The sequence below is a fragment of the Ogataea philodendri genome, assembly GCF_020536065.1.
Source record: "Ogataea philodendri strain CBS6075 chromosome Unknown scaffold1, whole genome shotgun sequence".
NCBI classification, from domain to species: Eukaryota; Fungi; Ascomycota; class Pichiomycetes; order Pichiales; family Pichiaceae; genus Ogataea; species Ogataea philodendri.
Window position 1 is genome coordinate 1,189,778 of NW_025763889.1, and position 22,466 is coordinate 1,212,243.

General features: G+C 46.7%; 18 protein-coding genes across 18 annotated transcripts; 7 read left to right on the top strand and 11 right to left on the bottom strand.

The window, feature by feature from the left end:
- Positions 1–10: 10 nt before the first annotated feature.
- OGAPHI_002683 (uncharacterized protein) lies at positions 11–418 on the bottom strand (the record flags this gene model as incomplete). The annotated part of the gene is made up of 2 exons (XM_046203579.1): positions 11–317; positions 384–418. The coding sequence occupies 2 exons, from the start codon at positions 416–418 to the stop codon at positions 11–13; spliced, it is 342 nt and encodes a 113-aa protein (XP_046063342.1).
- Positions 419–524: 106 nt separating this feature from the next.
- OGAPHI_002684 (uncharacterized protein) lies at positions 525–4,010 on the top strand (the record flags this gene model as incomplete). Its single annotated transcript, XM_046203580.1, has 1 exon — positions 525–4,010. One exon carries the CDS (start codon positions 525–527, stop codon positions 4,008–4,010), a length of 3,486 nt encoding a protein of 1,161 aa, XP_046063343.1.
- Positions 4,011–4,031: 21 nt separating this feature from the next.
- Positions 4,032–4,574, bottom strand: OGAPHI_002685 (uncharacterized protein; the record flags this gene model as incomplete). The annotated part of the gene is made up of 1 exon (XM_046203581.1): positions 4,032–4,574. One exon carries the CDS (start codon positions 4,572–4,574, stop codon positions 4,032–4,034), a length of 543 nt encoding a protein of 180 aa, XP_046063344.1.
- A 332-nt stretch (positions 4,575–4,906) lies between these two features.
- On the bottom strand, positions 4,907–5,410 carry OGAPHI_002686 (uncharacterized protein; the record flags this gene model as incomplete). Its single annotated transcript, XM_046203582.1, has 2 exons — positions 4,907–5,221; positions 5,366–5,410. 2 exons carry the CDS (start codon positions 5,408–5,410, stop codon positions 4,907–4,909), a joined length of 360 nt encoding a protein of 119 aa, XP_046063345.1.
- On the top strand, positions 4,949–5,611 carry OGAPHI_002687 (uncharacterized protein; the record flags this gene model as incomplete). The annotated part of the gene is made up of 1 exon (XM_046203583.1): positions 4,949–5,611. One exon carries the CDS (start codon positions 4,949–4,951, stop codon positions 5,609–5,611), a length of 663 nt encoding a protein of 220 aa, XP_046063346.1.
- A 13-nt stretch (positions 5,612–5,624) lies between these two features.
- On the bottom strand, positions 5,625–9,259 carry OGAPHI_002688 (uncharacterized protein; the record flags this gene model as incomplete). The annotated part of the gene is made up of 2 exons (XM_046203585.1): positions 5,625–9,069; positions 9,225–9,259. The coding sequence occupies 2 exons, from the start codon at positions 9,257–9,259 to the stop codon at positions 5,625–5,627; spliced, it is 3,480 nt and encodes a 1,159-aa protein (XP_046063347.1).
- Positions 6,444–7,388, top strand: OGAPHI_002689 (uncharacterized protein; the record flags this gene model as incomplete). The annotated part of the gene is made up of 2 exons (XM_046203586.1): positions 6,444–6,660; positions 6,763–7,388. The coding sequence occupies 2 exons, from the start codon at positions 6,444–6,446 to the stop codon at positions 7,386–7,388; spliced, it is 843 nt and encodes a 280-aa protein (XP_046063348.1).
- Positions 9,260–9,319: 60 nt separating the features above from the next.
- On the bottom strand, positions 9,320–10,505 carry OGAPHI_002690 (uncharacterized protein; the record flags this gene model as incomplete). The annotated part of the gene is made up of 1 exon (XM_046203587.1): positions 9,320–10,505. A coding segment is annotated over one exon (1,186 nt), but the record flags the coding sequence as incomplete, so codon positions are not given.
- A 764-nt stretch (positions 10,506–11,269) lies between these two features.
- Positions 11,270–14,815, top strand: OGAPHI_002691 (uncharacterized protein; the record flags this gene model as incomplete). The annotated part of the gene is made up of 1 exon (XM_046203588.1): positions 11,270–14,815. One exon carries the CDS (start codon positions 11,270–11,272, stop codon positions 14,813–14,815), a length of 3,546 nt encoding a protein of 1,181 aa, XP_046063350.1.
- A 40-nt stretch (positions 14,816–14,855) lies between these two features.
- OGAPHI_002692 (uncharacterized protein) lies at positions 14,856–15,914 on the bottom strand (the record flags this gene model as incomplete). Its single annotated transcript, XM_046203589.1, has 1 exon — positions 14,856–15,914. One exon carries the CDS (start codon positions 15,912–15,914, stop codon positions 14,856–14,858), a length of 1,059 nt encoding a protein of 352 aa, XP_046063351.1.
- A 55-nt stretch (positions 15,915–15,969) lies between these two features.
- OGAPHI_002693 (uncharacterized protein) lies at positions 15,970–17,983 on the bottom strand (the record flags this gene model as incomplete). Its single annotated transcript, XM_046203590.1, has 2 exons — positions 15,970–17,859; positions 17,945–17,983. The coding sequence occupies 2 exons, from the start codon at positions 17,981–17,983 to the stop codon at positions 15,970–15,972; spliced, it is 1,929 nt and encodes a 642-aa protein (XP_046063352.1).
- Positions 16,220–17,922, top strand: OGAPHI_002694 (uncharacterized protein; the record flags this gene model as incomplete). Its single annotated transcript, XM_046203591.1, has 3 exons — positions 16,220–16,632; positions 16,780–17,151; positions 17,346–17,922. The coding sequence occupies 3 exons, from the start codon at positions 16,220–16,222 to the stop codon at positions 17,920–17,922; spliced, it is 1,362 nt and encodes a 453-aa protein (XP_046063353.1).
- A 157-nt stretch (positions 17,984–18,140) lies between the features above and the next one.
- Positions 18,141–18,935, bottom strand: OGAPHI_002695 (uncharacterized protein; the record flags this gene model as incomplete). The annotated part of the gene is made up of 1 exon (XM_046203592.1): positions 18,141–18,935. One exon carries the CDS (start codon positions 18,933–18,935, stop codon positions 18,141–18,143), a length of 795 nt encoding a protein of 264 aa, XP_046063354.1.
- A 12-nt stretch (positions 18,936–18,947) lies between these two features.
- OGAPHI_002696 (uncharacterized protein) lies at positions 18,948–19,951 on the top strand (the record flags this gene model as incomplete). Its single annotated transcript, XM_046203593.1, has 2 exons — positions 18,948–18,966; positions 19,353–19,951. 2 exons carry the CDS (start codon positions 18,948–18,950, stop codon positions 19,949–19,951), a joined length of 618 nt encoding a protein of 205 aa, XP_046063355.1.
- OGAPHI_002697 (uncharacterized protein) lies at positions 19,291–19,773 on the bottom strand (the record flags this gene model as incomplete). Its single annotated transcript, XM_046203594.1, has 1 exon — positions 19,291–19,773. One exon carries the CDS (start codon positions 19,771–19,773, stop codon positions 19,291–19,293), a length of 483 nt encoding a protein of 160 aa, XP_046063356.1.
- A 227-nt stretch (positions 19,952–20,178) lies between the features above and the next one.
- OGAPHI_002698 (uncharacterized protein) lies at positions 20,179–20,478 on the bottom strand (the record flags this gene model as incomplete). The annotated part of the gene is made up of 1 exon (XM_046203597.1): positions 20,179–20,478. One exon carries the CDS (start codon positions 20,476–20,478, stop codon positions 20,179–20,181), a length of 300 nt encoding a protein of 99 aa, XP_046063357.1.
- OGAPHI_002699 (uncharacterized protein) lies at positions 20,276–21,037 on the top strand (the record flags this gene model as incomplete). The annotated part of the gene is made up of 1 exon (XM_046203598.1): positions 20,276–21,037. One exon carries the CDS (start codon positions 20,276–20,278, stop codon positions 21,035–21,037), a length of 762 nt encoding a protein of 253 aa, XP_046063358.1.
- A 38-nt stretch (positions 21,038–21,075) lies between these two features.
- On the bottom strand, positions 21,076–22,356 carry OGAPHI_002700 (uncharacterized protein; the record flags this gene model as incomplete). The annotated part of the gene is made up of 1 exon (XM_046203599.1): positions 21,076–22,356. One exon carries the CDS (start codon positions 22,354–22,356, stop codon positions 21,076–21,078), a length of 1,281 nt encoding a protein of 426 aa, XP_046063359.1.
- Positions 22,357–22,466: the final 110 nt, after the last annotated feature.

Here is a 22,466-nt window from a genome sequence, read left to right on the forward strand (position 1 = left end):
ATACGAACGATTATTTGGACACCTCGCTCTTGATCTTGTCGAGCAGGTTGTTGATCCGCGGAGCCATGAGCGGCTGGCCCGTTCTGGTCTTGGCTTTCTGTAGCTTTTTCGACTGCACTTCTCTGGTTTTTTCCGACTCTTTTAGTTTCTGGTACGTTTTTCTAGTTTTCTCAATCTGACTTTGTCTCTTGCGCTCTTTGCGTTCGTGTTTCAACTTCAAACGGTCCTGGAAAGACAATCCCTTGGATTCTCGAGGCTGTGCAGACTCCTGTTTCTCCTGGTCAACGAGCTTGAAGTAGCTCCTTCTCAGGTTGGCTCTGTGTGCAAGGGCCTTTTTGATATCACGTGCTGACGGGGTTAGTATTCAACGGCAAGAAAACTACTCACTCTTGGTGTCTCTGTCGTACTTCTTGGACATGAATAAGAATTGATTATAAAATAAAGATTTTTTTTCCACTGCGGCTCAGTGTATAATAAATTTCTTTCTTTCGACAAATTAGGACCCAAACCACCTTCGGGCTTTGATGAGCAACTTCAAGTTAGCGTTCGTGCGATATACGGAGCTCCAGGCGGTTCAGAACAGAGAGCTTGCTCTGCGCTGGTGTTTGGATCTGGGGAAAACCTTGATTCACGAGGACTACCGATGGAGTAGTTTTTTGCCCAAGATCTCCCATCAGAAATGGCGGTTCGTTTCCCAACAGTTGCGCGAGTTCCGTCGTAACATTTCCATGACACAGACCAAATTCTTTGAAAACAACTTCAAGATCATGACGGACAAGCCTTCAGACGATGGGTTTCTCAAAGAAGCCCATCTTAAACTCGAGGAATATTTACAGAACAAAGACATAATAGACCAGAAGGCCGAATTGTTCGACTATTTATACCGCAACCGGTTTGAGAGCTTGTGTTATCGCCTGTTGAAAGAGTCGCCGTCCAACTTTGCCGGGTTTTCCGAAAACCAAATGCACAAACTGACCCTTATTATTGACAAATACGGAACCTTGAAAGATTTCGATAATCTGCTGATCCACTTTGCAGACAAGAAAACGAGCCATTTGCTTCGACGACTGAATAATCTGAACGATACTCTACAGATTCAGAGCATTTTGAAGTTCCAAGAGTCTTCAAACGTGGATCTGTTGGAAAGCGTTGTTGAATATAAAGGATTATGTTTGGCCGTCACCAAGCAGTTTAAACATACATTATTAGTCTCTGAGAAAGAATGGAGCAAACAAAAGGCACAGGCATTGTTGAGTCTTTTTACTCCGCTCAAATGCGACCCCCAGTTTCTCGCCCAAGTGTATCATTTATGTCGGACCGACGACCTCAAATCCAACTTCGAATTGGCCTCGAAGTTGATAGACCCGCTTCGCAAACCAAACATCGTTTTTGCCCTGCTCAAGGATTTGGATCCCTTGGAAAGTTGTTACTTGTGGATCCATTCGTTCCCAGACGTTGAATTCTCCAAAAGGATCCCCAATCAACTGTTAATTTTAAAACATCGTTACTTGTTCGCCAAAAAGTTGCCCCAAGGTTTCCACACACAGCTTGACCTAGACCCGCCAGTCCTTTCGAACTTTTTGAGTTTGTTGGCACATGGATATAGTCGCTGGGGCGACCCGAATTATGCTCTGGAGCTCACCGACCTAAAAGCAAAGCTTTCACTAGAAATGAACGCTCGTGATCAAACACAGGAGTTCAAAGCATTATCCAAGACATCGCCAGAAAGGGCATACGAGTTTTTCCAAAACATGCCTCACGACCAGTATCCATACATTGTGAAAGAAGCTCTCTCCATGTTTGGAAGAACCAACCGTTGGGAAGAACTCAACAAGTTTTTCTACAGTCTTTCAGAGTTTGACTACACTCCAACCACTTACGATTACTCCTACATGTTTGATTCATTGGCTGCTCGTGGAGCTGTGGACCAGGCTCTAGAGTTATGGGAAGTGTTCATCAGAAGAAAATTCACCCCAAATGACCGGATCTTACGAGCCATCATCACCGCCCATATCAAGAAACAGGCATATTCTGACTCATTGCACTGGTTTGCTGCATACTCGCATTATAAGGTTCCATTGTCTGCAAAGTCGTACGGTCTCATGCTCGAGTGTCTTTCTGGAACCAACGACTTGAGCTCCTGTTTCCGTTTAGTGGACGAGCTTGCACAAATAAAGCCAAACAAACTGGACTCTGCGTCGTTTAGTGGTTTCATGCGCAATTGTGCAATTGCTGGTGATCACAAAAGTATAGAAACACTGCTCAATGTCCATTTCCCTAAATTTGGACTGCGACCAAAACCAGAAGACTTTGCCTGGATTCTCAAGGCGCATTTGATTGCACAGCGTTATCAGACCGTTGTTGAGGTGTTTGACAAGCTCAGCAGCTCGCATCTTGATTGCTATGCCAGCCACGAGGTTGCTCTACAAGCATCGTCGAGACTGCCGTGGCCACAGGATTTCAATCGACTCTGGCTCAAGTTTACCCAAAAATATCAAGACTCTATCAAAGTGGAGTCTTATGAGCACTACTTGGTGCACTACTGCCGTCGTTACGGATTCAAGAAGGTGGTTAGACTTATCGATGGTTTGAAAGACACGTACGGAAAGCTTCCTTCCAGACTGATCAACCAAGTGTTTTACCAGTACATGCGAATGGGCCGCCTAAAGCAGGCTTTTGAATTGATTGGAGTGGCCCAAACCAGAGGCGTGGAAATAACAAGCAAGACCTACTCGCTGGTGTTGCAGGCTGGAACCAAGCTGGTGAACAACATGAACATACGACTAATGACCGAATTGCTCACCAACAGAACCAAGGGTGAGCTTGGGTTCAAGGAGAAGGAGCTCAGTCCATATGCCTTCAAGGTTGCTCTCAAGAGTATATTGGATAAAGGACAAACTGCCAAAGCTCGTCATTTCTTTGAGACTTACATTGAGACGTCGGAGTCGTACCTTTTGGACAACGTACACATTCTTGCTCTAGAGTTGATGATTCTCGGCAAGGAGAAACGGTGGCAGGAGTTCGAGAGCTGTTTTGGTCGGTACCAGTCGATTTTGAAACAGCGGTTCACCCATGCTCGGTTGCGTAACTCGCACGTTTACGACTCGATGGACGATTCTCTTTTCAGAAGATTTACTGGAGCGACGTTTGAGAGCCTGGACGAGACTGCTTTGAAAAACAAGTCGTCCTACTCGGACCCTCTCTCGTCGTACTTGAAGGAGAGCATGAATGAAGTTTGGCCCTACCGCTTGAGACAGTTGTTTGCTTCTGACCAACTTGGGTCTGCTCCGGACTTTGTGCGACAAATGTTGGAGGACGGAATGATTTTAAGCAGCGACAATTTCAACGAGACCGCCCTGATGATGAGTCGCAGTCCGGCTCTTGTTCCAGAGACTATCCAGTTCATTGAGACGTATTTGTTGCCGGACCTGGTCAGACAGGGTCGCAAACGCTATCTGAAAATATCGTTTAAGTCGAACGAGGTTATCAAGAAGTCGCCAATTACGGTGAACCCGGGCCATTTCCATTTGATCATGGTTCACCTGACGCAGCATATGGCCGGTCTGCCGCGGCTTGAGGTGAGTCGGCTGATGAGATCGCGGGTGATGGACCGTCAAGAGACTATTTTACGATACCGTCCATTAATGAAACACAATTATCTTGCATTGAGACGGAACGCCAAGATGAAGAGCAGGTTCCGGCTTGAGAAACGGGGAGCCTATGCATCTCGTGGCGTGCGCTGGAGAAAGCATAGGTTCCGCGAGTCACAGCATCAATTCCTCGACGATTACATTGACATGTTGCAGCGAGTCATTTCTCTAGGAGAGGCTCGTCTTCCGGCCTCGGAGCAGGGCGTGCTTGATCTATACAGAAAGAAGGTTTTGCAGCTGCGCTTGCAAAAGGTGCAGGTGGGAAAGCTAGCGCATGCGACGGTGTTTGACGCACGAACCGAGCCCGGTAAAAGACACATCTACAACAAGATGATACGGACACATAGACATGAAAAGTGATTTGTACATAGAACAATCGCATTATATTTCAGGGAACTGTAGCTGTGTAGAGGCGTCTGCCGTGCCCCAGATCAAGGGCCCCACATACGGCTGGATATTATATTCCAGCTTGAAAGTGGCGGTTTTATTATGCAAGGTGGGGGAGTAATCCCACACAGAGTATTTCGACCGGATATCCGTCAGGTCAAGCACCGCATCCTGCTTGGTCTCGACAATCTTGTCCCAGAACACCACTTTGGACTCCTGACTGTCCTTGCCCTCATAATCAGCCACAAGGTACACAAACACCTGCTTGGTATTCCAATTGAACAGCGACGACAAGTCTGCGTTCAGATCGAATGCCACTCTCACGTTCTCCTTGCCCGCGTTCGGACGGCCTCCAAAGTTCCTCGAATACTTCATCGTGTTGACGGCCTTGTTGATTGCAATTGTGGCGGGGATTTCTCCGTGCGCCGAGAAATGCAGCTGTAGTAGCCAGGACAGCGAAATGACCGCCGCCATCGTCGTCACCAGCGTCAGAACATAGTTTGAAACCGTTTGGGCTCGCTGGAACAGAGAGAACATGTTGAAATTATTTAATCGTGCCGGGTAAATTCTATATGCTCATCCCGTTGTTACTTGTCGGCGTTGCAGTCGTGACGCTGCTGTTGTTTGGCGACCTGCCCGTGTTCCGAAACACGTTCGTGTACCGGCTCCATGGTCTGCTGATGCAAACATCCCGCGTGCTCGCTCGCCAGCTGCACATTCTCGACTCTCGCTACTTAAACGGGTCCATCCAAAAGCTCGAGTCCTACGCGGGCTGGATCATCCCGCTGTTCTACATCATCGTGTTCTCCTCCGCTCTTGTACTGTTTTCCCAGTCCACCCTTCCACGAATCCCCAACTACCACCTGCTCCTAATCGTCCCCTCTGTCCTGTTCACATACTACACATTTTCCATGGCTGTGCTGATCAACCCTGGCACCTCCCCCACGCCCGTGTTTGCGTACGACAACCTGCTCTTCTTCCCGGCAGACTGTCGCACGTGTCTCGTGGCCAAGCCCGCCCGCAGCAAACACTGTTCCCTGTGCGGCCGGTGTGTCCAGCTGTTCGACCACCATTGCATCTGGCTTAACAACGACGTTGGCTACTACACCTACAGATACTTCATAGGGTTTCTCGTTGCCAAGATATGGACATTCACCTACGGCGCTTATTTGTGCTGGACGGCGCTTGGAGTATCCCCCACGATGTTCTGGACAACGTTACGTGCAACCTCAACGGAGAATAAGATTACAGGCACCTTATTTCTCCTATGTGTGCTCCTGCTACCATTGGTTGCACTCTTCCTTGGAGAACACTTGCGGTACATCTACCTGGGTGTCACCACTAACGAAACCGCCAAATGGGACTACATTCATTACCTGATGCAAAATAAGCTGCTTTATAAAGATGGCTCCCAATTTTTGGTGGTCGATGAAATGGGCTACACCACGCTTACTGGTGCGCCGATCAACGCTACACGCCCAGCCCCGGTGACCTCATGGGACCAGCTCACCAACATCTACGATCACGGATTCGTTTCAAACTTAAAACAACGTTTGTTTCCAAAACCTCTATAATTGTACATAGATCTTATCTCGCATGCTCGTTCGAAAGACGGCCAATCAATGACTCAGCAGTAGTCACGCCAGCTATCTCCATACTGGTACGCACGCGATTCGGAGATTGTTCACGGCCCTCTGCCGCCTCAAGGTCGCGTCTGGCCTGATCCAACGATCTCTGTCTTGAGATGTCCAGTGAGTTCCTGTTGATCTGGTTCCGCAGACGGGCCATTCTGTCTGCGTCGGTCAGAATACGAGGATCCCGTTTCACTGTAAGCGAAGGACGAGGCAATGGGCTATTTGGATTGCTTCCGGTGAACTCCATTTCGATCTCCTCGGTAGCCAGAGTATCTGTGGATGCGGTGACGGGGATGGAAGGCACAGTGAGACGTTTTTCCTTGCCAAACATCCGTTGCAACATTGATCCACGTTTTCCACCAGTTCCATTGATAGAGTCTCTGTAGTCGGTCAAAGGAGTTTCTGGCAGTTGAACAGGAGTTTCTGCCAGCTGATCCTTGGTGTATTGAGACACTTTGGCTCTATCTGGGTCGGTAGGATCGTAGTCCTCGTGATATTGGTCAAAGTCACCTTTATCGACGGTTTCTCTGATGATGTCAATGTCTCTTGGAGCAAATGCTTTCTCAACAATGTCGTAAACAAAACGTGGAAGAATACACGTCAAGACACCAGGGAAATAACAAGCCCAGAACGCTGGAGTGCCGTACATGTGGGCGGCCGATTTGTAGAACTCACCAGAGTAGGTTGACGAAGACCAGATACCAGTCCAACCGAAAACAACAATGATCGAGAGAGAGATGATCAAAACAGTGAGCCAATCCCATCTGTAAATATGGAACAGCACATAAATATCACAGGAAGTGGTGGCAATGGTGGCAACCAGGGCACCAACAAGGAATCTGTGATCCAAAGCCAAACCGTTGAAGGTAACGATACCGTTCTTGTAGTAGAGGAAGTATGGATAGAAGAACGAGATAAGAGACTGGTAGAATCCGTCAGTCAAGTACCACCAGAACTTCTCCATGGTCCATTCCTTTCTCAGGATACCAGTACGGTAGAGTTGCGGAACCAATAGCGAGATATGAGCGGGAACGTCTTGATCAAAAATACCCATGAAAATAACAGGCAACGAGGTGTATGCCAAAGTGTAGAACATCAAATAGGTGTACTCGAACAAGTAAGTTCCGTCAAAGTCGTCGTAGATTCCATACCAGAACAAGGACAAGGTGAACACCACATTCTTGTAGAAGAAACTTGGAATCATCTCAGCAATACGTTTGTAAGACCATCTTCCGTGAACCAGAACCAATCTTGCCAAATATCTGAATTGACCAAGAGCATAATCGGCAGACATGACGGCTTGAGTACCTTCTTCACCAGCAATACCAACACCCACGTCGGCAGCTTGGATCATGGCAACATCGTTCGAACCGTCTCCAATAGCCAATGTCATGACATCAAGAGTATCCTTGACGAGTTTGACAACGGCAGCCTTTTGAGCAGGAGAAACACGGCAACACAAAACGGCCTTGCACTGCTTACACAGCAGCAAGAACTTGTATTTGACTTTATCACTGAGAGCAATTTTCAAAGCTTCACCATCAATGACCACACCAAAGTTTCCAGATGGAGGAGAGTGGATCTTCTTTGCCTTATCAAGTTCGGACATCGAGCCATCCATGTCGAAGTGGTTGTGCAAATACTTTTCAATCAGTGCAAGCACCAGTTCGCTCTGGTCACCATCGATGTTTTTGATCTCCTCCTCGGTGAACAGTGACTCAACGTCCTCACCAGAAGTCTTGATAACAAGCAAGTCCATACCGTTTTCAAGCAAATTACAGGAGAAACCAATATTGATGGCAGTCTCCACCTTATCTCCGGTCAAAACCCAAAGCTTGATACCAGCCTTGGCTAACAGCTGAATCGAGTCCGGAACACCGTCCTGCAACCGATCCTCAATGGCTGTACCTCCCAAAAGAGTAAGTTCTTGCTCAATAGAAGTGGCAACCTCTTCCATCTTCTCTTCTCTTTGATCAAGCGAAGCAGATGCAATATTGTGTCTAGTCTGCCATTCTTCGTACTCGGACCAGGTCAGCTCTCTTTGTGCAATACACAAAGTTCTCAAACCCTCAGTAGCGTACTCCTCAAGATGGATAGCTGTCTTGTCAAGAAGCTGTTGATCGTTGCTGTTGCTGAGTCTGGAATAGATAATTGAGTCTGCTCCCTTACAGATCAACAAAACTGTAGGCTCGCCATCTCTGGTTGCAGCTGGGATCTTGATCATGACACTCATTCTCTTTCTGGTGGAATTGAACTCCAAAATGTTCAAAATCTGGTACTCTTTCTCAACACCTTGAACGTTCAAAACCAGACCCTTCTTGGTACGTCTGATAAACTCGAAACCAACGTCCTTAGCAGTGGCAACCAAAGCTGCCTCATCAGGACTTTGTGCTTTGAGCTCCATCTTTCCTGGCTTGGTTTCAGAAGGTTCGGTCAAAACACTGTGACATAAAGCCAACGCAAGCATGAAATGCTCCAGAGCTTGTTTTTGAGGAACACCCGACTCCCCATTCAAATCTGTAGCAAAAGGCTTGGAGACAAAAGTCAGTTCACTGTGAATATCAGGCGAGATATCTCCCTTATTAACAGAACGCAAAACGTTGATCATCTCCACTTTGTCGCGAGCAATTTCTTCTTTTTCTCTGGCACCTTCTTCTTCAACGTCTATTCCTTGACGTCTTCTGATACCCGCGTAGGCCTCTGTGTATGCTCTACCATAGGAAACACCATTAATGGTACACTTTTTGAATTCCATAACATTCTGTGTCAAGGTACCTGTCTTATCACTGAATATGTATTCGATTTGACCCAAATCATCAGAAATGTTCCACGACTTTGGTGTGCAAGGATAATCCAGTTTTTTGTAGTACATGTTGACATCAGAGTAGATGAAAAATGCCTGAGCTGTTTTGATAATCTCAACCGAAATGTAAAGAGAAATAGGAACCAGCGATTGATATAAAATCAATGCAACGAAAAACTCTAAAATACCATTGGAGACAGCAGAGCCTGCAATAGTTCCGAATTCAAAGTAGTCGCGCATGGTATGCTTCCGATGATAATAAATACCGTTAGCAATACCGCTGACCAAACATAAGATGAACAGCAACACGAAGTTTAATAAAACACAGAGATTCAACTCTCTAGAGATTCTAGATCTCTTAGTAGGAGTCACACCTGCATTCATCATGATTTTGGTGTCATCACCAGTGAAAACAACCAATCCAACCACCCACTTAGTGTTTCTTAAAGTGCATCCTCTCAGAAGCATATTGTTGATGGTGACTGGCTCATTTGCGGTTTTGGCTGATTCGTCTCCGTTCACGTAATACTTCAGGTTACCTTGGTAACTGTACAAGTTGGCCTTTGGACCTTCACTTTCTAGCCAGAACTTACATCTGGACAAGTCGTTAACGGACTTGATGGAAGCAGAGGAGCATTTCAGGGCTTGCTTAACCTTCAAATTAGTTTCACCATCCAGGTTTTTCGTTTCAGTGTAACAAGCTCCGTCGGAATCTGAAGTCGAAAGAATTAAAATATCAACAGGAACAACCTCATTGGCCTTGATTTTGACAATGTCACCAACATGAACACTCTTCCAGTAATCCTTCTTGAAAGTAGGGTTTAAATTATTTTTCGCCAAAACCGATGACGGAGCAGCAGTGAATGGCTCGACCTTTGGAGTGTACATGTCAGATGCATACTCGTTTTTATCCGAAAATGGATCAGCCGCTTCACTGGTTAGCGAAGTGGAGCTTGCTGCAAAATCTTCTTGGAAACTCTTTCGATAATCGAAACTATCAATAGACTTTCTGTTTTCAGCAGGATCTTCCTTGAGAGGATCGATGCTAGGTTTTCCCTTGAGTCTTCTAATAATGGCGAACATATGGCGCGAAGTTGTTTTCTTGATTCTTCTCCATAAACTGATATGTTCCCCATTGAAGTTTGGATTATCCATTCCTTTCAGAATGTGCGTAATTTGGTTGTTCACTTCAAGGTCCAAACTAGTTCTTCTGGAGTCCTCGAGGGCATCTTTGAAAGCAGTAATTGCCACAATGACAATCAACGGAACAGCAGAAAGTGCAGGGCTAGGAACACCAAAGATCTGGAAAGCTCCCATGATGATCATGATTAAAAAGTAAATGTTGGCGACATTTTCAAACTGGTAATACAAGTTTTTGGGAATGAATGAAAGCGGAGTGTATTTGGTTGTTCTGATTTTGTTTCTCTTGTATTCGGGTGGATTTCCTTCGCTGTCCTTTTCGCTGTCGGGAAGCGAAAGATTCCAATAGACATTTCGTTTTTCTGAAGACCTATCTTCACTTCCATCTCCTGCATCTTCGGGGTCATTTTCTCCTGCATTAAACAGTCTTCGACCAGGAATCCGCTTAGAAATGGATCTTTGAAATGTTTTGTTTCTTTTCAACGGATTACCGTTCTTGTGTCTTTGGGTACCCCATCTGTGTCTTCTAATGGCCGTAGAATTAGATCGAGGTAAATCACCTATAAAATCATCTTCCTCTTCCTCTTCGGTGTCCTCGCCCTGAAAAGTGACATGTGCGTCTTGTAAATTGACAGTGTCGGCTCTTTTTTGGCCGAACGGTCTAGGAGCAAACACATCATCTTCCTCATCATCTCCTGCGTTGAATGAGGTGTCTTGGAGGTTGGAATGTTGCGATTTCTTAGAGACCGACCGCCCCGTAAGAGGAGCCGATGATTTTGGAGAGTCTGTAGCTGGAGTGCCAGGAGTGAATCTAAAGTCCGAATCGTCGGCAGTAAACTCGTAACTGTCGTCGAACGGACTCGTGACACTAGTATTCTGGTCTCTGGACATGTTTCTTGACTAGAACTGCTCAACCACTAAGCCTGATCTGTCCTTAACAAAGTCTTGAAATATTATCCAATCGGACGGAATTCTAATACGATTGTTCGAAAGCTGTTCAATCCCAACCTTCAAACTGTAAAGCACAGTTTTAGAACTAATATGTTGGGCAGAACCACAGTTATTAATCTTCCGAATCAAGGCTTACTAAAAACCAAGTGGCCCTTAAAAAAAAAACTGCACCTTCCCAGCAGCCGGCCTGCAGATCAAAAATCATCCGGATTTGATTGTACATAATTTTAATTTCGTAAAATATTACGAGTGTCCACTATTGTGGGGGAAACGATATAGCGCCCACTTTTTGGTAGCAACAACCGCCGGATCCATTGGGTGGAGGAAAAGATTTCTCCGAAACCATTTGGACCCATTTATCATCCAACAGTAAATACTACGGCCATCTTTTTTTTCTGTACTGGAGAATCCACGTAAACAAACATGTCTTGGTACCAAGCCAACATTCCCAGATACTATTCATCACGCTGAGATCCCATTGATGTTCAACGGTCTATCAAAAAGTCTAAATTTATAATGACGAGGCGAAGTCTGACTGAGCCCCTTATCCGACGTGCCCCCAAATCTTAATGGGCGGAGTCGATCGACCTAATTTAGTTTTTTTCTTGTTGTCTATTGCTTTTGTTATTCGATTGTCCCCTTTTTGTGCTGATTTCGTCTTTGAGGCGCGGATACAAGCCATCTTGCTGTAAACAGTGGCGTTTATGGATCTCAGTGCACACACACATCGGGTGCCAATTATAGACATCCCTGCGAACTCGTTCACTGCTTTCAAAATCCGCTATGACACAGCCACGGGGTTGAATAGACGCACCACTATCGAATCCCTCGGCCCAATACCAAAACAATGGGTCGTCCATAAGCAATCGACAGTTTTGTCAGCCATACACAATATCTCCAACAAGGGAAATGCTTCTCAACGACGATACAGCGAGATGTTCGACCATGTGGCTAGAAATTTTGGGTTCAGATCTACGGAGACACAGTCGAGCCCAACAAGCAGCACTTCTGAGGAAACCAGATCTGTAGATGCTACTCAGTCGTTGCACTCGGACGAGTCCACGGTCAACAACTCTTCTTCGACTGAGTATCAAAACGAGCCGGTCTCGTCTTTACCAATCAGAAATCATGCGGGTACAGAAGATCACCCATCGACCCCTTCACTGTACCGATTTTACAACCGCAAATCAAGCACTTACAGAGAACCTTCAAGGACTCTTGGGTGGTCCAATGATGAATTCCTTGCATTTCAGAAGAAATTGACATCAAGAGTGGGATCTGGCTCTTTTAGACAAACGGCACCAAGAGAGTCTTCCTATTCTTACAATCGACTATCAAACGATATCGACAGAGCCAGAATTCTGGGCCATGAGGCTCGCAATATAGGCTGGGGTTCCACTTCTTCTTCAACGGGTGCGTCGTTTGTCACTGCCAATGAGTATATCCCAGATCAATCCAACGGGTTTGATCCCAACCTGTCAGAAAGCGAACAAGCACAAACTTCAAACGAAACAACACTGGCTTCCGCAGACACGGTTATAGAGCTACCGAAGCAAAACAAGGTGTCTTTGCCTGCTGCTCATGTTGTGAAATCTGTCACTTTCTCGCCTTCAATCAAGAAAAAGAGTGCTAAAAACAAACCTAATCCATTCAAAGTTCAGATGTTGGAACCTAAAGAACACATTTCTGAGAACCAGAGATCAAGCTCAATACAACATCATTCTGTTTTTGGAGATATCTATGAACAAGTCAACGAGGAAATGGTGTCTATCTTTCACAGGCTGCAGCACCGGACTGTCGGGGCACGCCATCGGATCAATAGTGAATACTCCAAAATAGATCAACGGCGTCGTTTGAAAAGAATGTTCCAAGAGTTTTCGGCTGGAAACATAGTGAAGATGGAGAAGATGTTGGTCACTGTAATCATGAACGAGACCAATAGTGGATCGGAAAGCTCTACAAGAGTGTTCGAGAAATGGAAGGAGTATATCGTGGTGGCTCGATCTACGGGCAATCATGAGTACCCTATTATTCTTCAATTTTTCAAGAAGCGGAACATCCTATCTGTTGACTACAATGGAATTGAGCAATTGGATTCGGACGATTCCTCAAGTGAAGACGATGATATGAAGAATGAAAGTATATCGACTTCAAACCATCTGCAGTTTGACGTTCTATTATCCACCAAGGATACATGTGTCCGATTCCGGAATGTTTTGGATAAAACAATTTCCATATCCAAGCTTACGAAAAAACGGAGAAGCTTGGAGTATATTCTCTTACCCCAAACGCAGTCGTCTGCTATTCGTTGGTTGAGCTTTTTTTCAACTATACTGAAAGACCATCCGAAAAAGAAGCACAAAACAATGCTGTTGAATATACCGGATATTGACATTTCGTTAACAGTTAAGAATTTAGCACATTACCTTACACCAGAGGACTTCCAGCTTCACGATGGAGAGTTCAAGGTTGAATATTTAAACATCGGGTACGGTGTCCCACGAATCAACGCATTTAACAAGCTTGTTGATATGATTATTTCTCAACTGTCAGCTGTGGATAACAAAGCTGGACTTTCGGACAAAACTGCACATTTTATCCAAAAGGTTGCAAATCAGAGGCATCTTCTTGCTTTTGCTGCTAAGAAATATGATCGTTTAGAATGGATTTTGGGAGAGAACGAAAAGCTTCTTCAGGCTGCATGGATGATACTCAACGACACACATGACATTGAGTTACGTGAAATCAAGCACGAGCCCCATATGCTTTCAAATGAGCCTTTGCTTGAGCCAACTCCAATTGAAGGATTTCTTGCCCAATTATCAAATAGAAAGGGCAAGACGCAGTCCACTTTTGGACGAAACTACTACAAAATTAGATATTTCAGCACCTTCGACAACGTGCTAATGTTTCAAGACTTCTATAATGCTGTTCCTGCATTTCCTCAGCCAATGAGAGAAGTCATCAATCCACTAGGCCAGGTTTTAGATAATGATGTTTTGAAAGATAGGATTCACGAAAGACCCATCAGATTCAAGAAAAGTGCTTTTCCATTGGAACCCGAGGATCACACTCATATCTCATGGCTGAAACCTGGTGTAACGCTTGAGGAATTTCGAAATCACGACATGGATGCTCTATACGATGCAGAACGTCGCGCAACAACCATCATGAATTGCAAAAGCATTGTCGATCTGTGTAATGTTTCAGAGATTCGCAATGTTACCATCGATGATATTCCTCATATGGTTCGACTTGCGGGCTCGGTTACTTGGGGCTGGGAACAAGGCCATCTGGATGACGAGCAATTTGTTGATTCGTGTTTTGAGCTTATTTTGAAAACAGGTTCTCGAATCCGTGTGCAGGCCTCTACTCAGAAGATGCGAGACGAATGGGTGTTTCGCCTGCAGCAGCTTGTTGAATATTGGACCAAACGAAAAGCTGAAGATTTGGATCGCGTGATGGGTCTTCGAGAGAAAAACATGCAGCTTGCAAATCTACCTGATGACAAGTACGAATCGATACTGACCGCTGAGGAAGAACCAAGCAAATGGGAATTATCAAAGGCCACGTCGGACCCACTTATATATAACATTTCGTCGTGGTCTATTGATAAGCCACTGATTATGAGTGGACTACTATACCAAAAACGGAAAAAGCACAAGAGCTTCAAGAAATACTTTGTTCTGCTATGCCCTGGTTTTTTGAAGCTATTTGAGCTGTTTGAGAGAAGCGTGAAGTCGGGGACGGTGAAACCCACTGCATATTACAAGCATTATACGTCTATCAGTCTTGCAAACTGCTATGTGTTTTGTGACTCGACCAACGATCTGAACATTTCGGGTCATGATGCCACTTTGAGCAGAGTCATTCCTGGAAGCCATCTGGTTCCGCGTATATATGCTGATGGCTGGATGAGCAGCGAGGATGAGAACTCGCGTCATTTTACTTTGTGGTTTGGATCCAAGCGGGTGATGCTGAAACAGATGAACTTGCATAACACGGTTATCAGCGATCTGGATCACGAGATGTATCCGAAAGATGGCCCAATTCAGGAACCTGTCGACAAGAAGGTGACTATGGAGGATCGAGGCAAGATGTTGAAAACTGTGTCACGACTGGGAGTTACGGGACGGAGCATGGTTTTCCTTGCCAGATCGCGTGTCGAGCGGGACCTTTGGGTCACCAAGATGCTGAACGAGATCGAGCGGTTCAATTTTGGCGATGAAGAAGAGATCCAATTGTCATGATATACGTTGCTAACTAATTAATGATTATGAGCCGAATGAGTCAGACGGCTTTCCAGACGTAGCACATTTCGTCCCAGCCGACGCTTGCAGCAAAGCCAGATCCCCAGAGTGACCAGTCGCAGCCGATTGCGAACTCCTTGTGCATACCAAAGGTCTTGAGTAGCGAGTGGCCGTGCCAAAGCCTGTTATTGGTGAACTTTGCGTTTTCGTCGGTCTGGTCTTTCCAGACGCGGCAGGTCATGTCGTATGAACAACTTAGAAGAGTGTCTGATGAGTGAGGCGACCAGCACACTCGGCGGACGGCAAAGTCGTGTCCCAGAAGCTTGTTCACTGGGGATGGTGAAGGTCCAGGGGAGTTTGGAGGCGGAATCATACGAAGGTCCCATATTTTGATGCTCTTATCGACAGAAGCGGTTGCAATGACGGTTGGACGGTATTTATTGTAATCGCACGAGAGAATCTCCATTCCGTTGTGAGCAACAAAGTCAAGCTGGAGCGGCTGGGGAGCCCGGATGTCCCAGATCTGACAATGGGACGACGAGCTAACAGAAACGAGCTGAAACGGGTCTCTTGGAGAAAACGAGGCTTGATAAATACAGTTGGAGTTTGGGTGTTTTCGCGACGGAGCAGCGGAAGGTTCTGCCGAGTGCGACATGTCCTGCTGCGACACCAGCGTCAGCATCGATTGGTTTCTATTGGGCGACCATATCTTGACTGTTCCGTCCCACGATGACGAACAAAAGATGCTCTTATCGACCATGTTCCAGTACACTGAAAACACCTCTCTGGTGTGTTCTTGGTACTTCTGGATGGGGAATTGTTGGAGAGTGATGTCAAACAGCGATATCGACCCGTCGCCTGCACATGTGAGCACCTGATTCTCGTGGAGCTCGGACCATGCCACGTCAAATAGTCCGTCCTGGGTCTCGAACTCTGTGTCTTGGGTGATCATGCCGTTGTCCTGGATGGAAAGAATGGCGAGCTTCCCGTTGCCTACCAGTCCGTAATTGGCCGCCGTCGCAACAGCAAGCTTGTTATCGTAGAATGGCGAGTATTTGCAAGCATATCCATTATATCCAGGCGTTCTATATTTGAACATGAATACTGTTTAAGGTAAAAAAAAGTATTGCGGATGCGGCTAATTATTTTGCTACTTATTTTTCATTAGATATCACAGATGTGGCTGGAGACGAGCCCTGGTTCCAGGACGAGTTGGTCTTGTCTGTGCGGGCCGTGTCGTCATGATGCAAAGAGAAAAACGGTGAGCTGGGCATCATGATTCCCTGTCTGTGATCTGTCAGCTGTGCAATTGGTGGCTTGGGCTTGGTTGTGTCCTGATCTGTCTGATCTGCCTGCTCCGTGAGCATCTGGTTGAATAATCCAGTGAAGTTGTCCGGCCCATCGATGCACTGCGTCTGTACGGTGTCTGCGTCCTTTGGCGTGGCGTCGATCTTCTCCTTGGCCTTGTCGAACTTGAAGTTAAGCGGAGAGCTGGTCTTGGAGCCCTTGAGAATGTTGTACACTTCCGGGTCATCTTCGAACTGGCCGTCCACGGGCTCGTCCTCCTCGTCATGCGTGAACAGGTTGTTGATCCATTGGTCGTTCGGCGACGTCTTGCTAGGAGACCCCGGCTGCTCCACGTTGCTGAACGACTCGATCAGACGGTGCAACCCCGGCGAGATATCGTGGACCATCAGCGACTGCGGCTGGTTCTCGCTCTGCGGCGGCGAGACGTTCTCCTTGTCGTCCTCATCCAGCGGGATCAGCGTCGTGTTCAGCTTCGTGGCGTTGATAGGAGAATCTTCGTCGCTCGACTCGTGAACAGACTTCTTCGGTTCGTACAAAGGATCCAGGTCTGTTAGCGGGTTTTGCGGCGACGACTTGTCGGAGTCGATCTTGCGCTGCCGTTTCGCAGACGTTGCCAACGGCGACGAACTGTTTTCCTCGGCCCGGGCTTTATAAAGTCTCTGTCGTTTGCGCGCTGCGACAGTTAAACTATCCGGAACAGGAGACGTTTTCGCGTACGGACTGTCCACCAGGCCCTTCAAGCCAAGCTCTCCACGGTCTCTGAGGCTCTTTGTGTCGTTCTTGGCCTGCAACGACGAGCAGATCTGGCACAGCAGGCCGGAGTTGCCAAACTCAAATAATCCGTCTCTATGGAATTTGTATGGTGGATTTGACGTGGACGTGCAGTTGATACAGCGCTGCACCGACGACTGTTTGGCCATCTTAGCGCGGTTGTTGGTGCTGACGTCGCCGATCTTGACCACGCTCGCAATGAAGCTCTTGTTCTTCTTGGCCTTTGTTGGCGGATCCGTGGCCTTCATGAGCTTCTCGTAATTGGAAAATCGCGACGCGATCTGGTCTTCACGCGACTCGAGCGAATTATTGGCCTGGTCGGACATCATGATGCGGTGCGCTAGCGAGTTCTGACTGATGAAAGGAAGCGATTGTGTTCTGGTAGCTAGTTGCGGGCCGTTGGCACCGTTGGCAGGAGAATTGAAGCCGCGTTTTCGCGTGTCGGGAGCAGGAGCAGGCTCGGACGGCTCGCTCGCCAAGAACGTCGGACTGCTGCTGTCAGAGTTGCTGCTGTTGCCAACATCCGGCTTGGAAAAGGCGTACATCACTGGGTTTTTGGAAACAGCATTGAATCGGAGCTTCACTTCCAAAGTATCAACCCCAACTCCAGAACCGTTAATAATGTTGACAAAGTTTTTGCAAACACGTCCAGTGATGATCACAGGCGTCCTGCGGTCCATCAACTTGGAGTAAAGCCCAAACCCAACAAAAGGCTCATCGGGTTCGACAACGTCTTTGGAATATATCGAATAGTCCAGCCGATCTCGGAAACACTCTGGAGACATGGTCTGAATAAGCTCCAGACATTTGCGGATGTCGATACACCCAATAACAGCGCCATTGTGAGGAGGCATCTGAGGCAGCTGGATGATTTTGGACGAAAGCGGACGCTTCGACCGCACCAGGAACTGCGTGGTGTTGTCAAACGTGTACAACACCTTAAGTGTCACGCTTTGCGTGTATGTCTGTACCTGGTTGTTACTCATGACGAGCAGTACAGTGTTAAAAAACTTGTAAACAATTCTTAATTCCACCCAACTAGAGACCTACCTGAACGAATCTGACATAAGCACAGGTTTCACAGAACATGTCTACTAAATCCCAAACGCTTATATATTGCACCGTGTATTTCCGTTTACAGAACGCGTAGTGCATTTTTTTTTAAGTCGCGTGTCTCACCCCCGTTTTTGTTCGCAGGGGAGGGCCTGCTGATGTAAGCAAAGATAGAAAAAGTGTACCCCTTTTTTCAAGTAACCTTGGTGACCGAGGCGAACGGTGGGTGCGACAAACTCAGGATCGGCTCCTTGTATCTCTCGTTGATCTCCTTGTCGGTGATCCGCTTGATCTGCATTGTTTCTGCGTCCTCCAAAATCAGTGTTTTGTAGTAGCTCCATTTGAAGATCGTCCACCAGGTGTGGTAAAACTTGAAGTTCGGCCACAAGGTGTTGGAGTACGAGATCACGCTGTCCTGGTGGCACTGCCACAACATGTAGTCACTTAGACGAGTGTGGCCAGAAGTTCTCACCAGAATGTCCACTTTCGAGGCCTCTCCGCGGTAGTAAAAGTTATTTTCGATTGTTTCAGCCGTGATCTCAGACACTTTCAGCTCGTCACTTTTAACTTTGTGAGTGATCTCGGTCACGGAATGAACAATATCGTCTCTTGATGTATAAGGAAAGGCAATGAAGAGGTTGTGGGCGGTGTTTCCTGCTGTTGATTCCTCGATCTGTTCCAGATCGGCAAGGACATCACTTGGTATCAGGGTCCTGTTTCCCACAATCTTGATAGAAAGATGAAACTGTTTAACCGGCGAATCTTCGTAAGCAATATATGCCAGTCTGCTCTTCAATAACTGGAAAATTGTGTCGATCTCACTCTGGGGTCTATTGAAGTTCTCAATCGAGAATGCATAAACTGTAACGTCCTTGACACCCAGCTTGTAGCAGCAGGTGAGCACTTTTGCCAGTGACTCTGCGCCTGCTCTGTGGCCCTCCTTCAATGGAAGTCCGGCATTTTTCGCGTACCTACGGTTTCCATCCATGACGAAGGAAAGATGGTTTGGGATAGGACCTGTATGATTAGTTTGGTGAGGGAGCATCATGATACATACCTGTTTTCAGAATATCAACCAAGAAATCCTGGATGAATCCGTTAATGTAGTCAATTCCTGGAATACTAGAAATGGCAGAAGTTATCAAAGAAGCCATGATGAAAGTTGATGGTCGCTAAGTGTAAATATGAAGATACTGTAGGCAAAAATAAATTGATTGATCCCCTTTTTCCCTCCAGACCCACAAAACAGCTCTACAACGTGCACAGCCCGAAACAGACTAAAATGTGAGGTGACATAATTTATTGCATAAAAGACATACAAAACTGAAAGACTCAAATCACTTTTAGAGCAGAACCACAAGAGCAGAAGCCCCGATAAGACCTGCAGAGAGGAGGAATGGGTGAGACTCGAGCTTTCCTGCACCCGATCCAGATCCTCCGCTAGAGCTCGATCCCGAGGAGGAGGCCCCTTCAGACTGGGAGCCAGATGCTCCACCGTCCGAGGCTGTGCTAACTCCTCCGGCTCCATTGGAGCCTGCACCGCCCGAGGCGCCACCTGCACCACCGGAGGCACTACCAGCACCCGAGGCGCCTCCTGCACCGGAAGCTCCTGAGACGCCGCCAGCAGCTCCTGAAGCACCGGCTGCGCCCGACGAAGCCACTCCGCTGGCTCCACCAACTGCTCCACTGGCAGCTCCGCCAGCAGCAGAGGTGACTTGGGAGGCACCTCCGGCAGCTCCAGAGGCAGCAGCACTCTCACCGGCAGCGGCAGCGGTTTGTGACAAAGCAGCAAGAACTAAAACTGGTGTCACTGTTGAAAATTTCATAATAAAGATGCTATTTGTAAAGATGAAAGCTACGAAATCAAGGTTGTTATATATCCCAAGCAGGATTTTGTGGCTCAAGTTACGTTTGCTAATTATGGAACGGAAGGCACACCCAATGCAGGACAAACTCTTCTTAGTTTGGTGGCACACTGCAATTTCACTTAAACAAGAGCACTGATTTGCGCGCACATTCTATAAAGAAAGGTTCACTACCCTTCGTGCGATTCTAAAATTTCCTTTTCCATAGCTATTGAGGAGCAAAAGCAAAGATTGCTATTAATTAATTTAACGCACGTCTGGATTTCAACGTCCTCGGGCAATCCATTTTTTACCCCGACTTCCACGTTACTCGCATATTGGGGATCTCGAAATTGGAACGTTAACCAAATCTGCAATAATTGTTCTCTACTCCTTGGCCAGTACCTTTTTAATTCTTATATGTGGTGCCAGGTGTGTCTTTTTCAAATTGAACATAATTTTGCCATCCAAATATTGTTGTAGCATGTTTTTAACTAGAAGCGAGTACGATAGGGGTGTGTCGACCTTTTCTCCCGAAGGTCGGCTTTTCCAAGTGGAGTATTCCCTGGAGGCCATCAAATTGGGATCCACAGCCATTGGAATCTGTACCAGCGAGGGAGTTATACTCGGTGTTGAGAAGAGGGTCACCTCGTCCTTGTTAGAGAGCGATAGCATTGAAAAGATCATGGAGATCGACACTCACGTCGGTTGTGCAATGTCTGGTCTTACGGCCGATGCTCGCTCGATGATCGACCATGCGCGCGTGGCTTCAGTGCAACACGACCTATATTATCACGAAAAGATCGGTATTGAATCGCTCACGCAGTCCGTGTGCGATTTGGCGCTGCGTTTTGGCGAGGGTGCCTCTGGTGAGAAAAGATTAATGTCCAGACCCTTCGGTGTGGCGTTGCTCATTGCTGGTTACGATGACGACAAGGGACCCCAGCTATACCACGCCGAGCCTTCGGGAACCTTTTACAGATACGACGCCAAGGCCATTGGATCTGGATCTGAGGGTGCTCAGACTGAACTCCAGAACGAGTACCATAAATCGCTCACTTTGGCCGACGCCGAGGTGTTGGCTCTCAAGACTTTGAAACAGGTGATGGAGGAGAAGTTGGACTCCACAAACGCGCAATTGGCAAGTGTCACAAAGGAACACGGATTCAGAATCTACGAAGACAAGGAGATCGCAAAGATTATTGATGTTCTCAAGGAGCAGGAACAAGCCGAGGAGGAGTCTTGAAATAGAATAATGGTTTGATATTATACATTAATATTTTTCTAGCCTTGTAACATGTCGATATGTTGCGAATATTCAGGGAAGTCTTTCAATTTGGCGATGATGGCTTTTTCCAGCTTGTTGGCGTTCTTGTAGAAAGTGGTGTTTTCGCCATTATACTGTCTGCAATTGTTGAAGATCAGTTTGCAGTCGTAGATAAAATCATCAAAAGTCTCGTACGCGTCATTCTCCAGCTTCACTTCCATCGTACTGAGATCCATCGGTTCCTTGATCACCTCGTAGTAATCTGGAACTTCCTCTCTATTAACAGGCTGCAGAAACGGCCAGTTGGACGGATGGTTTTGCATCTCTGTGAGTAACGTGAGCATCACCACGTGATGTGGGCCTCGCTTTGGTTTCTGTGCCAATTCATCCATTTCGACGGTCCATCCGGCTTCCTTGACTCCTGGAATTGTTAGTGGATCCAGAGGTTTCGCGTTGGGCTTGGAGAAATGTTTCAGACCCGGTCTAACCACGTGAGATTGACTGATCGTCCGGATCTTGGAAAGAATCGCAGCTTTTTGTAACATCAGGATCTTTGCACTATCCAAATATCGTATCCGCGGAAGCAGTGAGCATTGCATCAATGTACCTCCCTCGTAGTCCTTGATGTATCCCATCCACACTTTCTTCGGTAGCGTGATCTCTTTGGTGAATCCCTGTTTCTTGAAGTATCCTATAGCATAGTTATCGGCGTATGTTAGAAAATACCGAATCTTAGTGGTTGATGTGACATAATCCTTTAAGTGGTTCATCATGTGGGCACCATAGCCTCGAACCTGTTCGGTAGACGAGATGGCACAGAAGACAATCTCTGCAAACTCGTGGTTCTCAAAAGGACGGTATGTAACCCCTCCGACAACATGTAACGGTTTCCGTATCACGGCAATCGAAACGTGGGATCGGTCGTAAACAAGTCTCGCAATGTACGCCTTGGGCATCTCTGGAAGCTGTTTCTGGAACACGTTCTTCAGTCCAGTGAGTATAATCATGTTGTCTCTGGAGTTGTCATTATTAACGACTCGGAGTTCGATTTTCCCCTCCCTTTCCTCAATCACACCGGCCTTCTCTTTGTAAGTGTACGTATGGCCGTCGAATTCGAATGGAACCAGCCGTTTTTTGTCGTCATCGTCTGCCGTTTCCTGTTCACTCTCCTGGTTGGCGGCGGTTTTTGTTTCGGGATCTTCTTTAGGAATACCGTTCTCCTCTGAGTCCTCAACTTTCAGTTTCTTGGAATCAGACTCGAGGTCCTCCTCTGCCTTCCGTTTAGGGTCCTCCGTCATGAAGAAAGTACAATTACCAATGTATTGGAAAATAGCGAAAAACAGGCGACGATTGACGCGGACCGACGTTTTTCGTTCAAGTCAAAAAAAAATAATTAGACAATTATCTG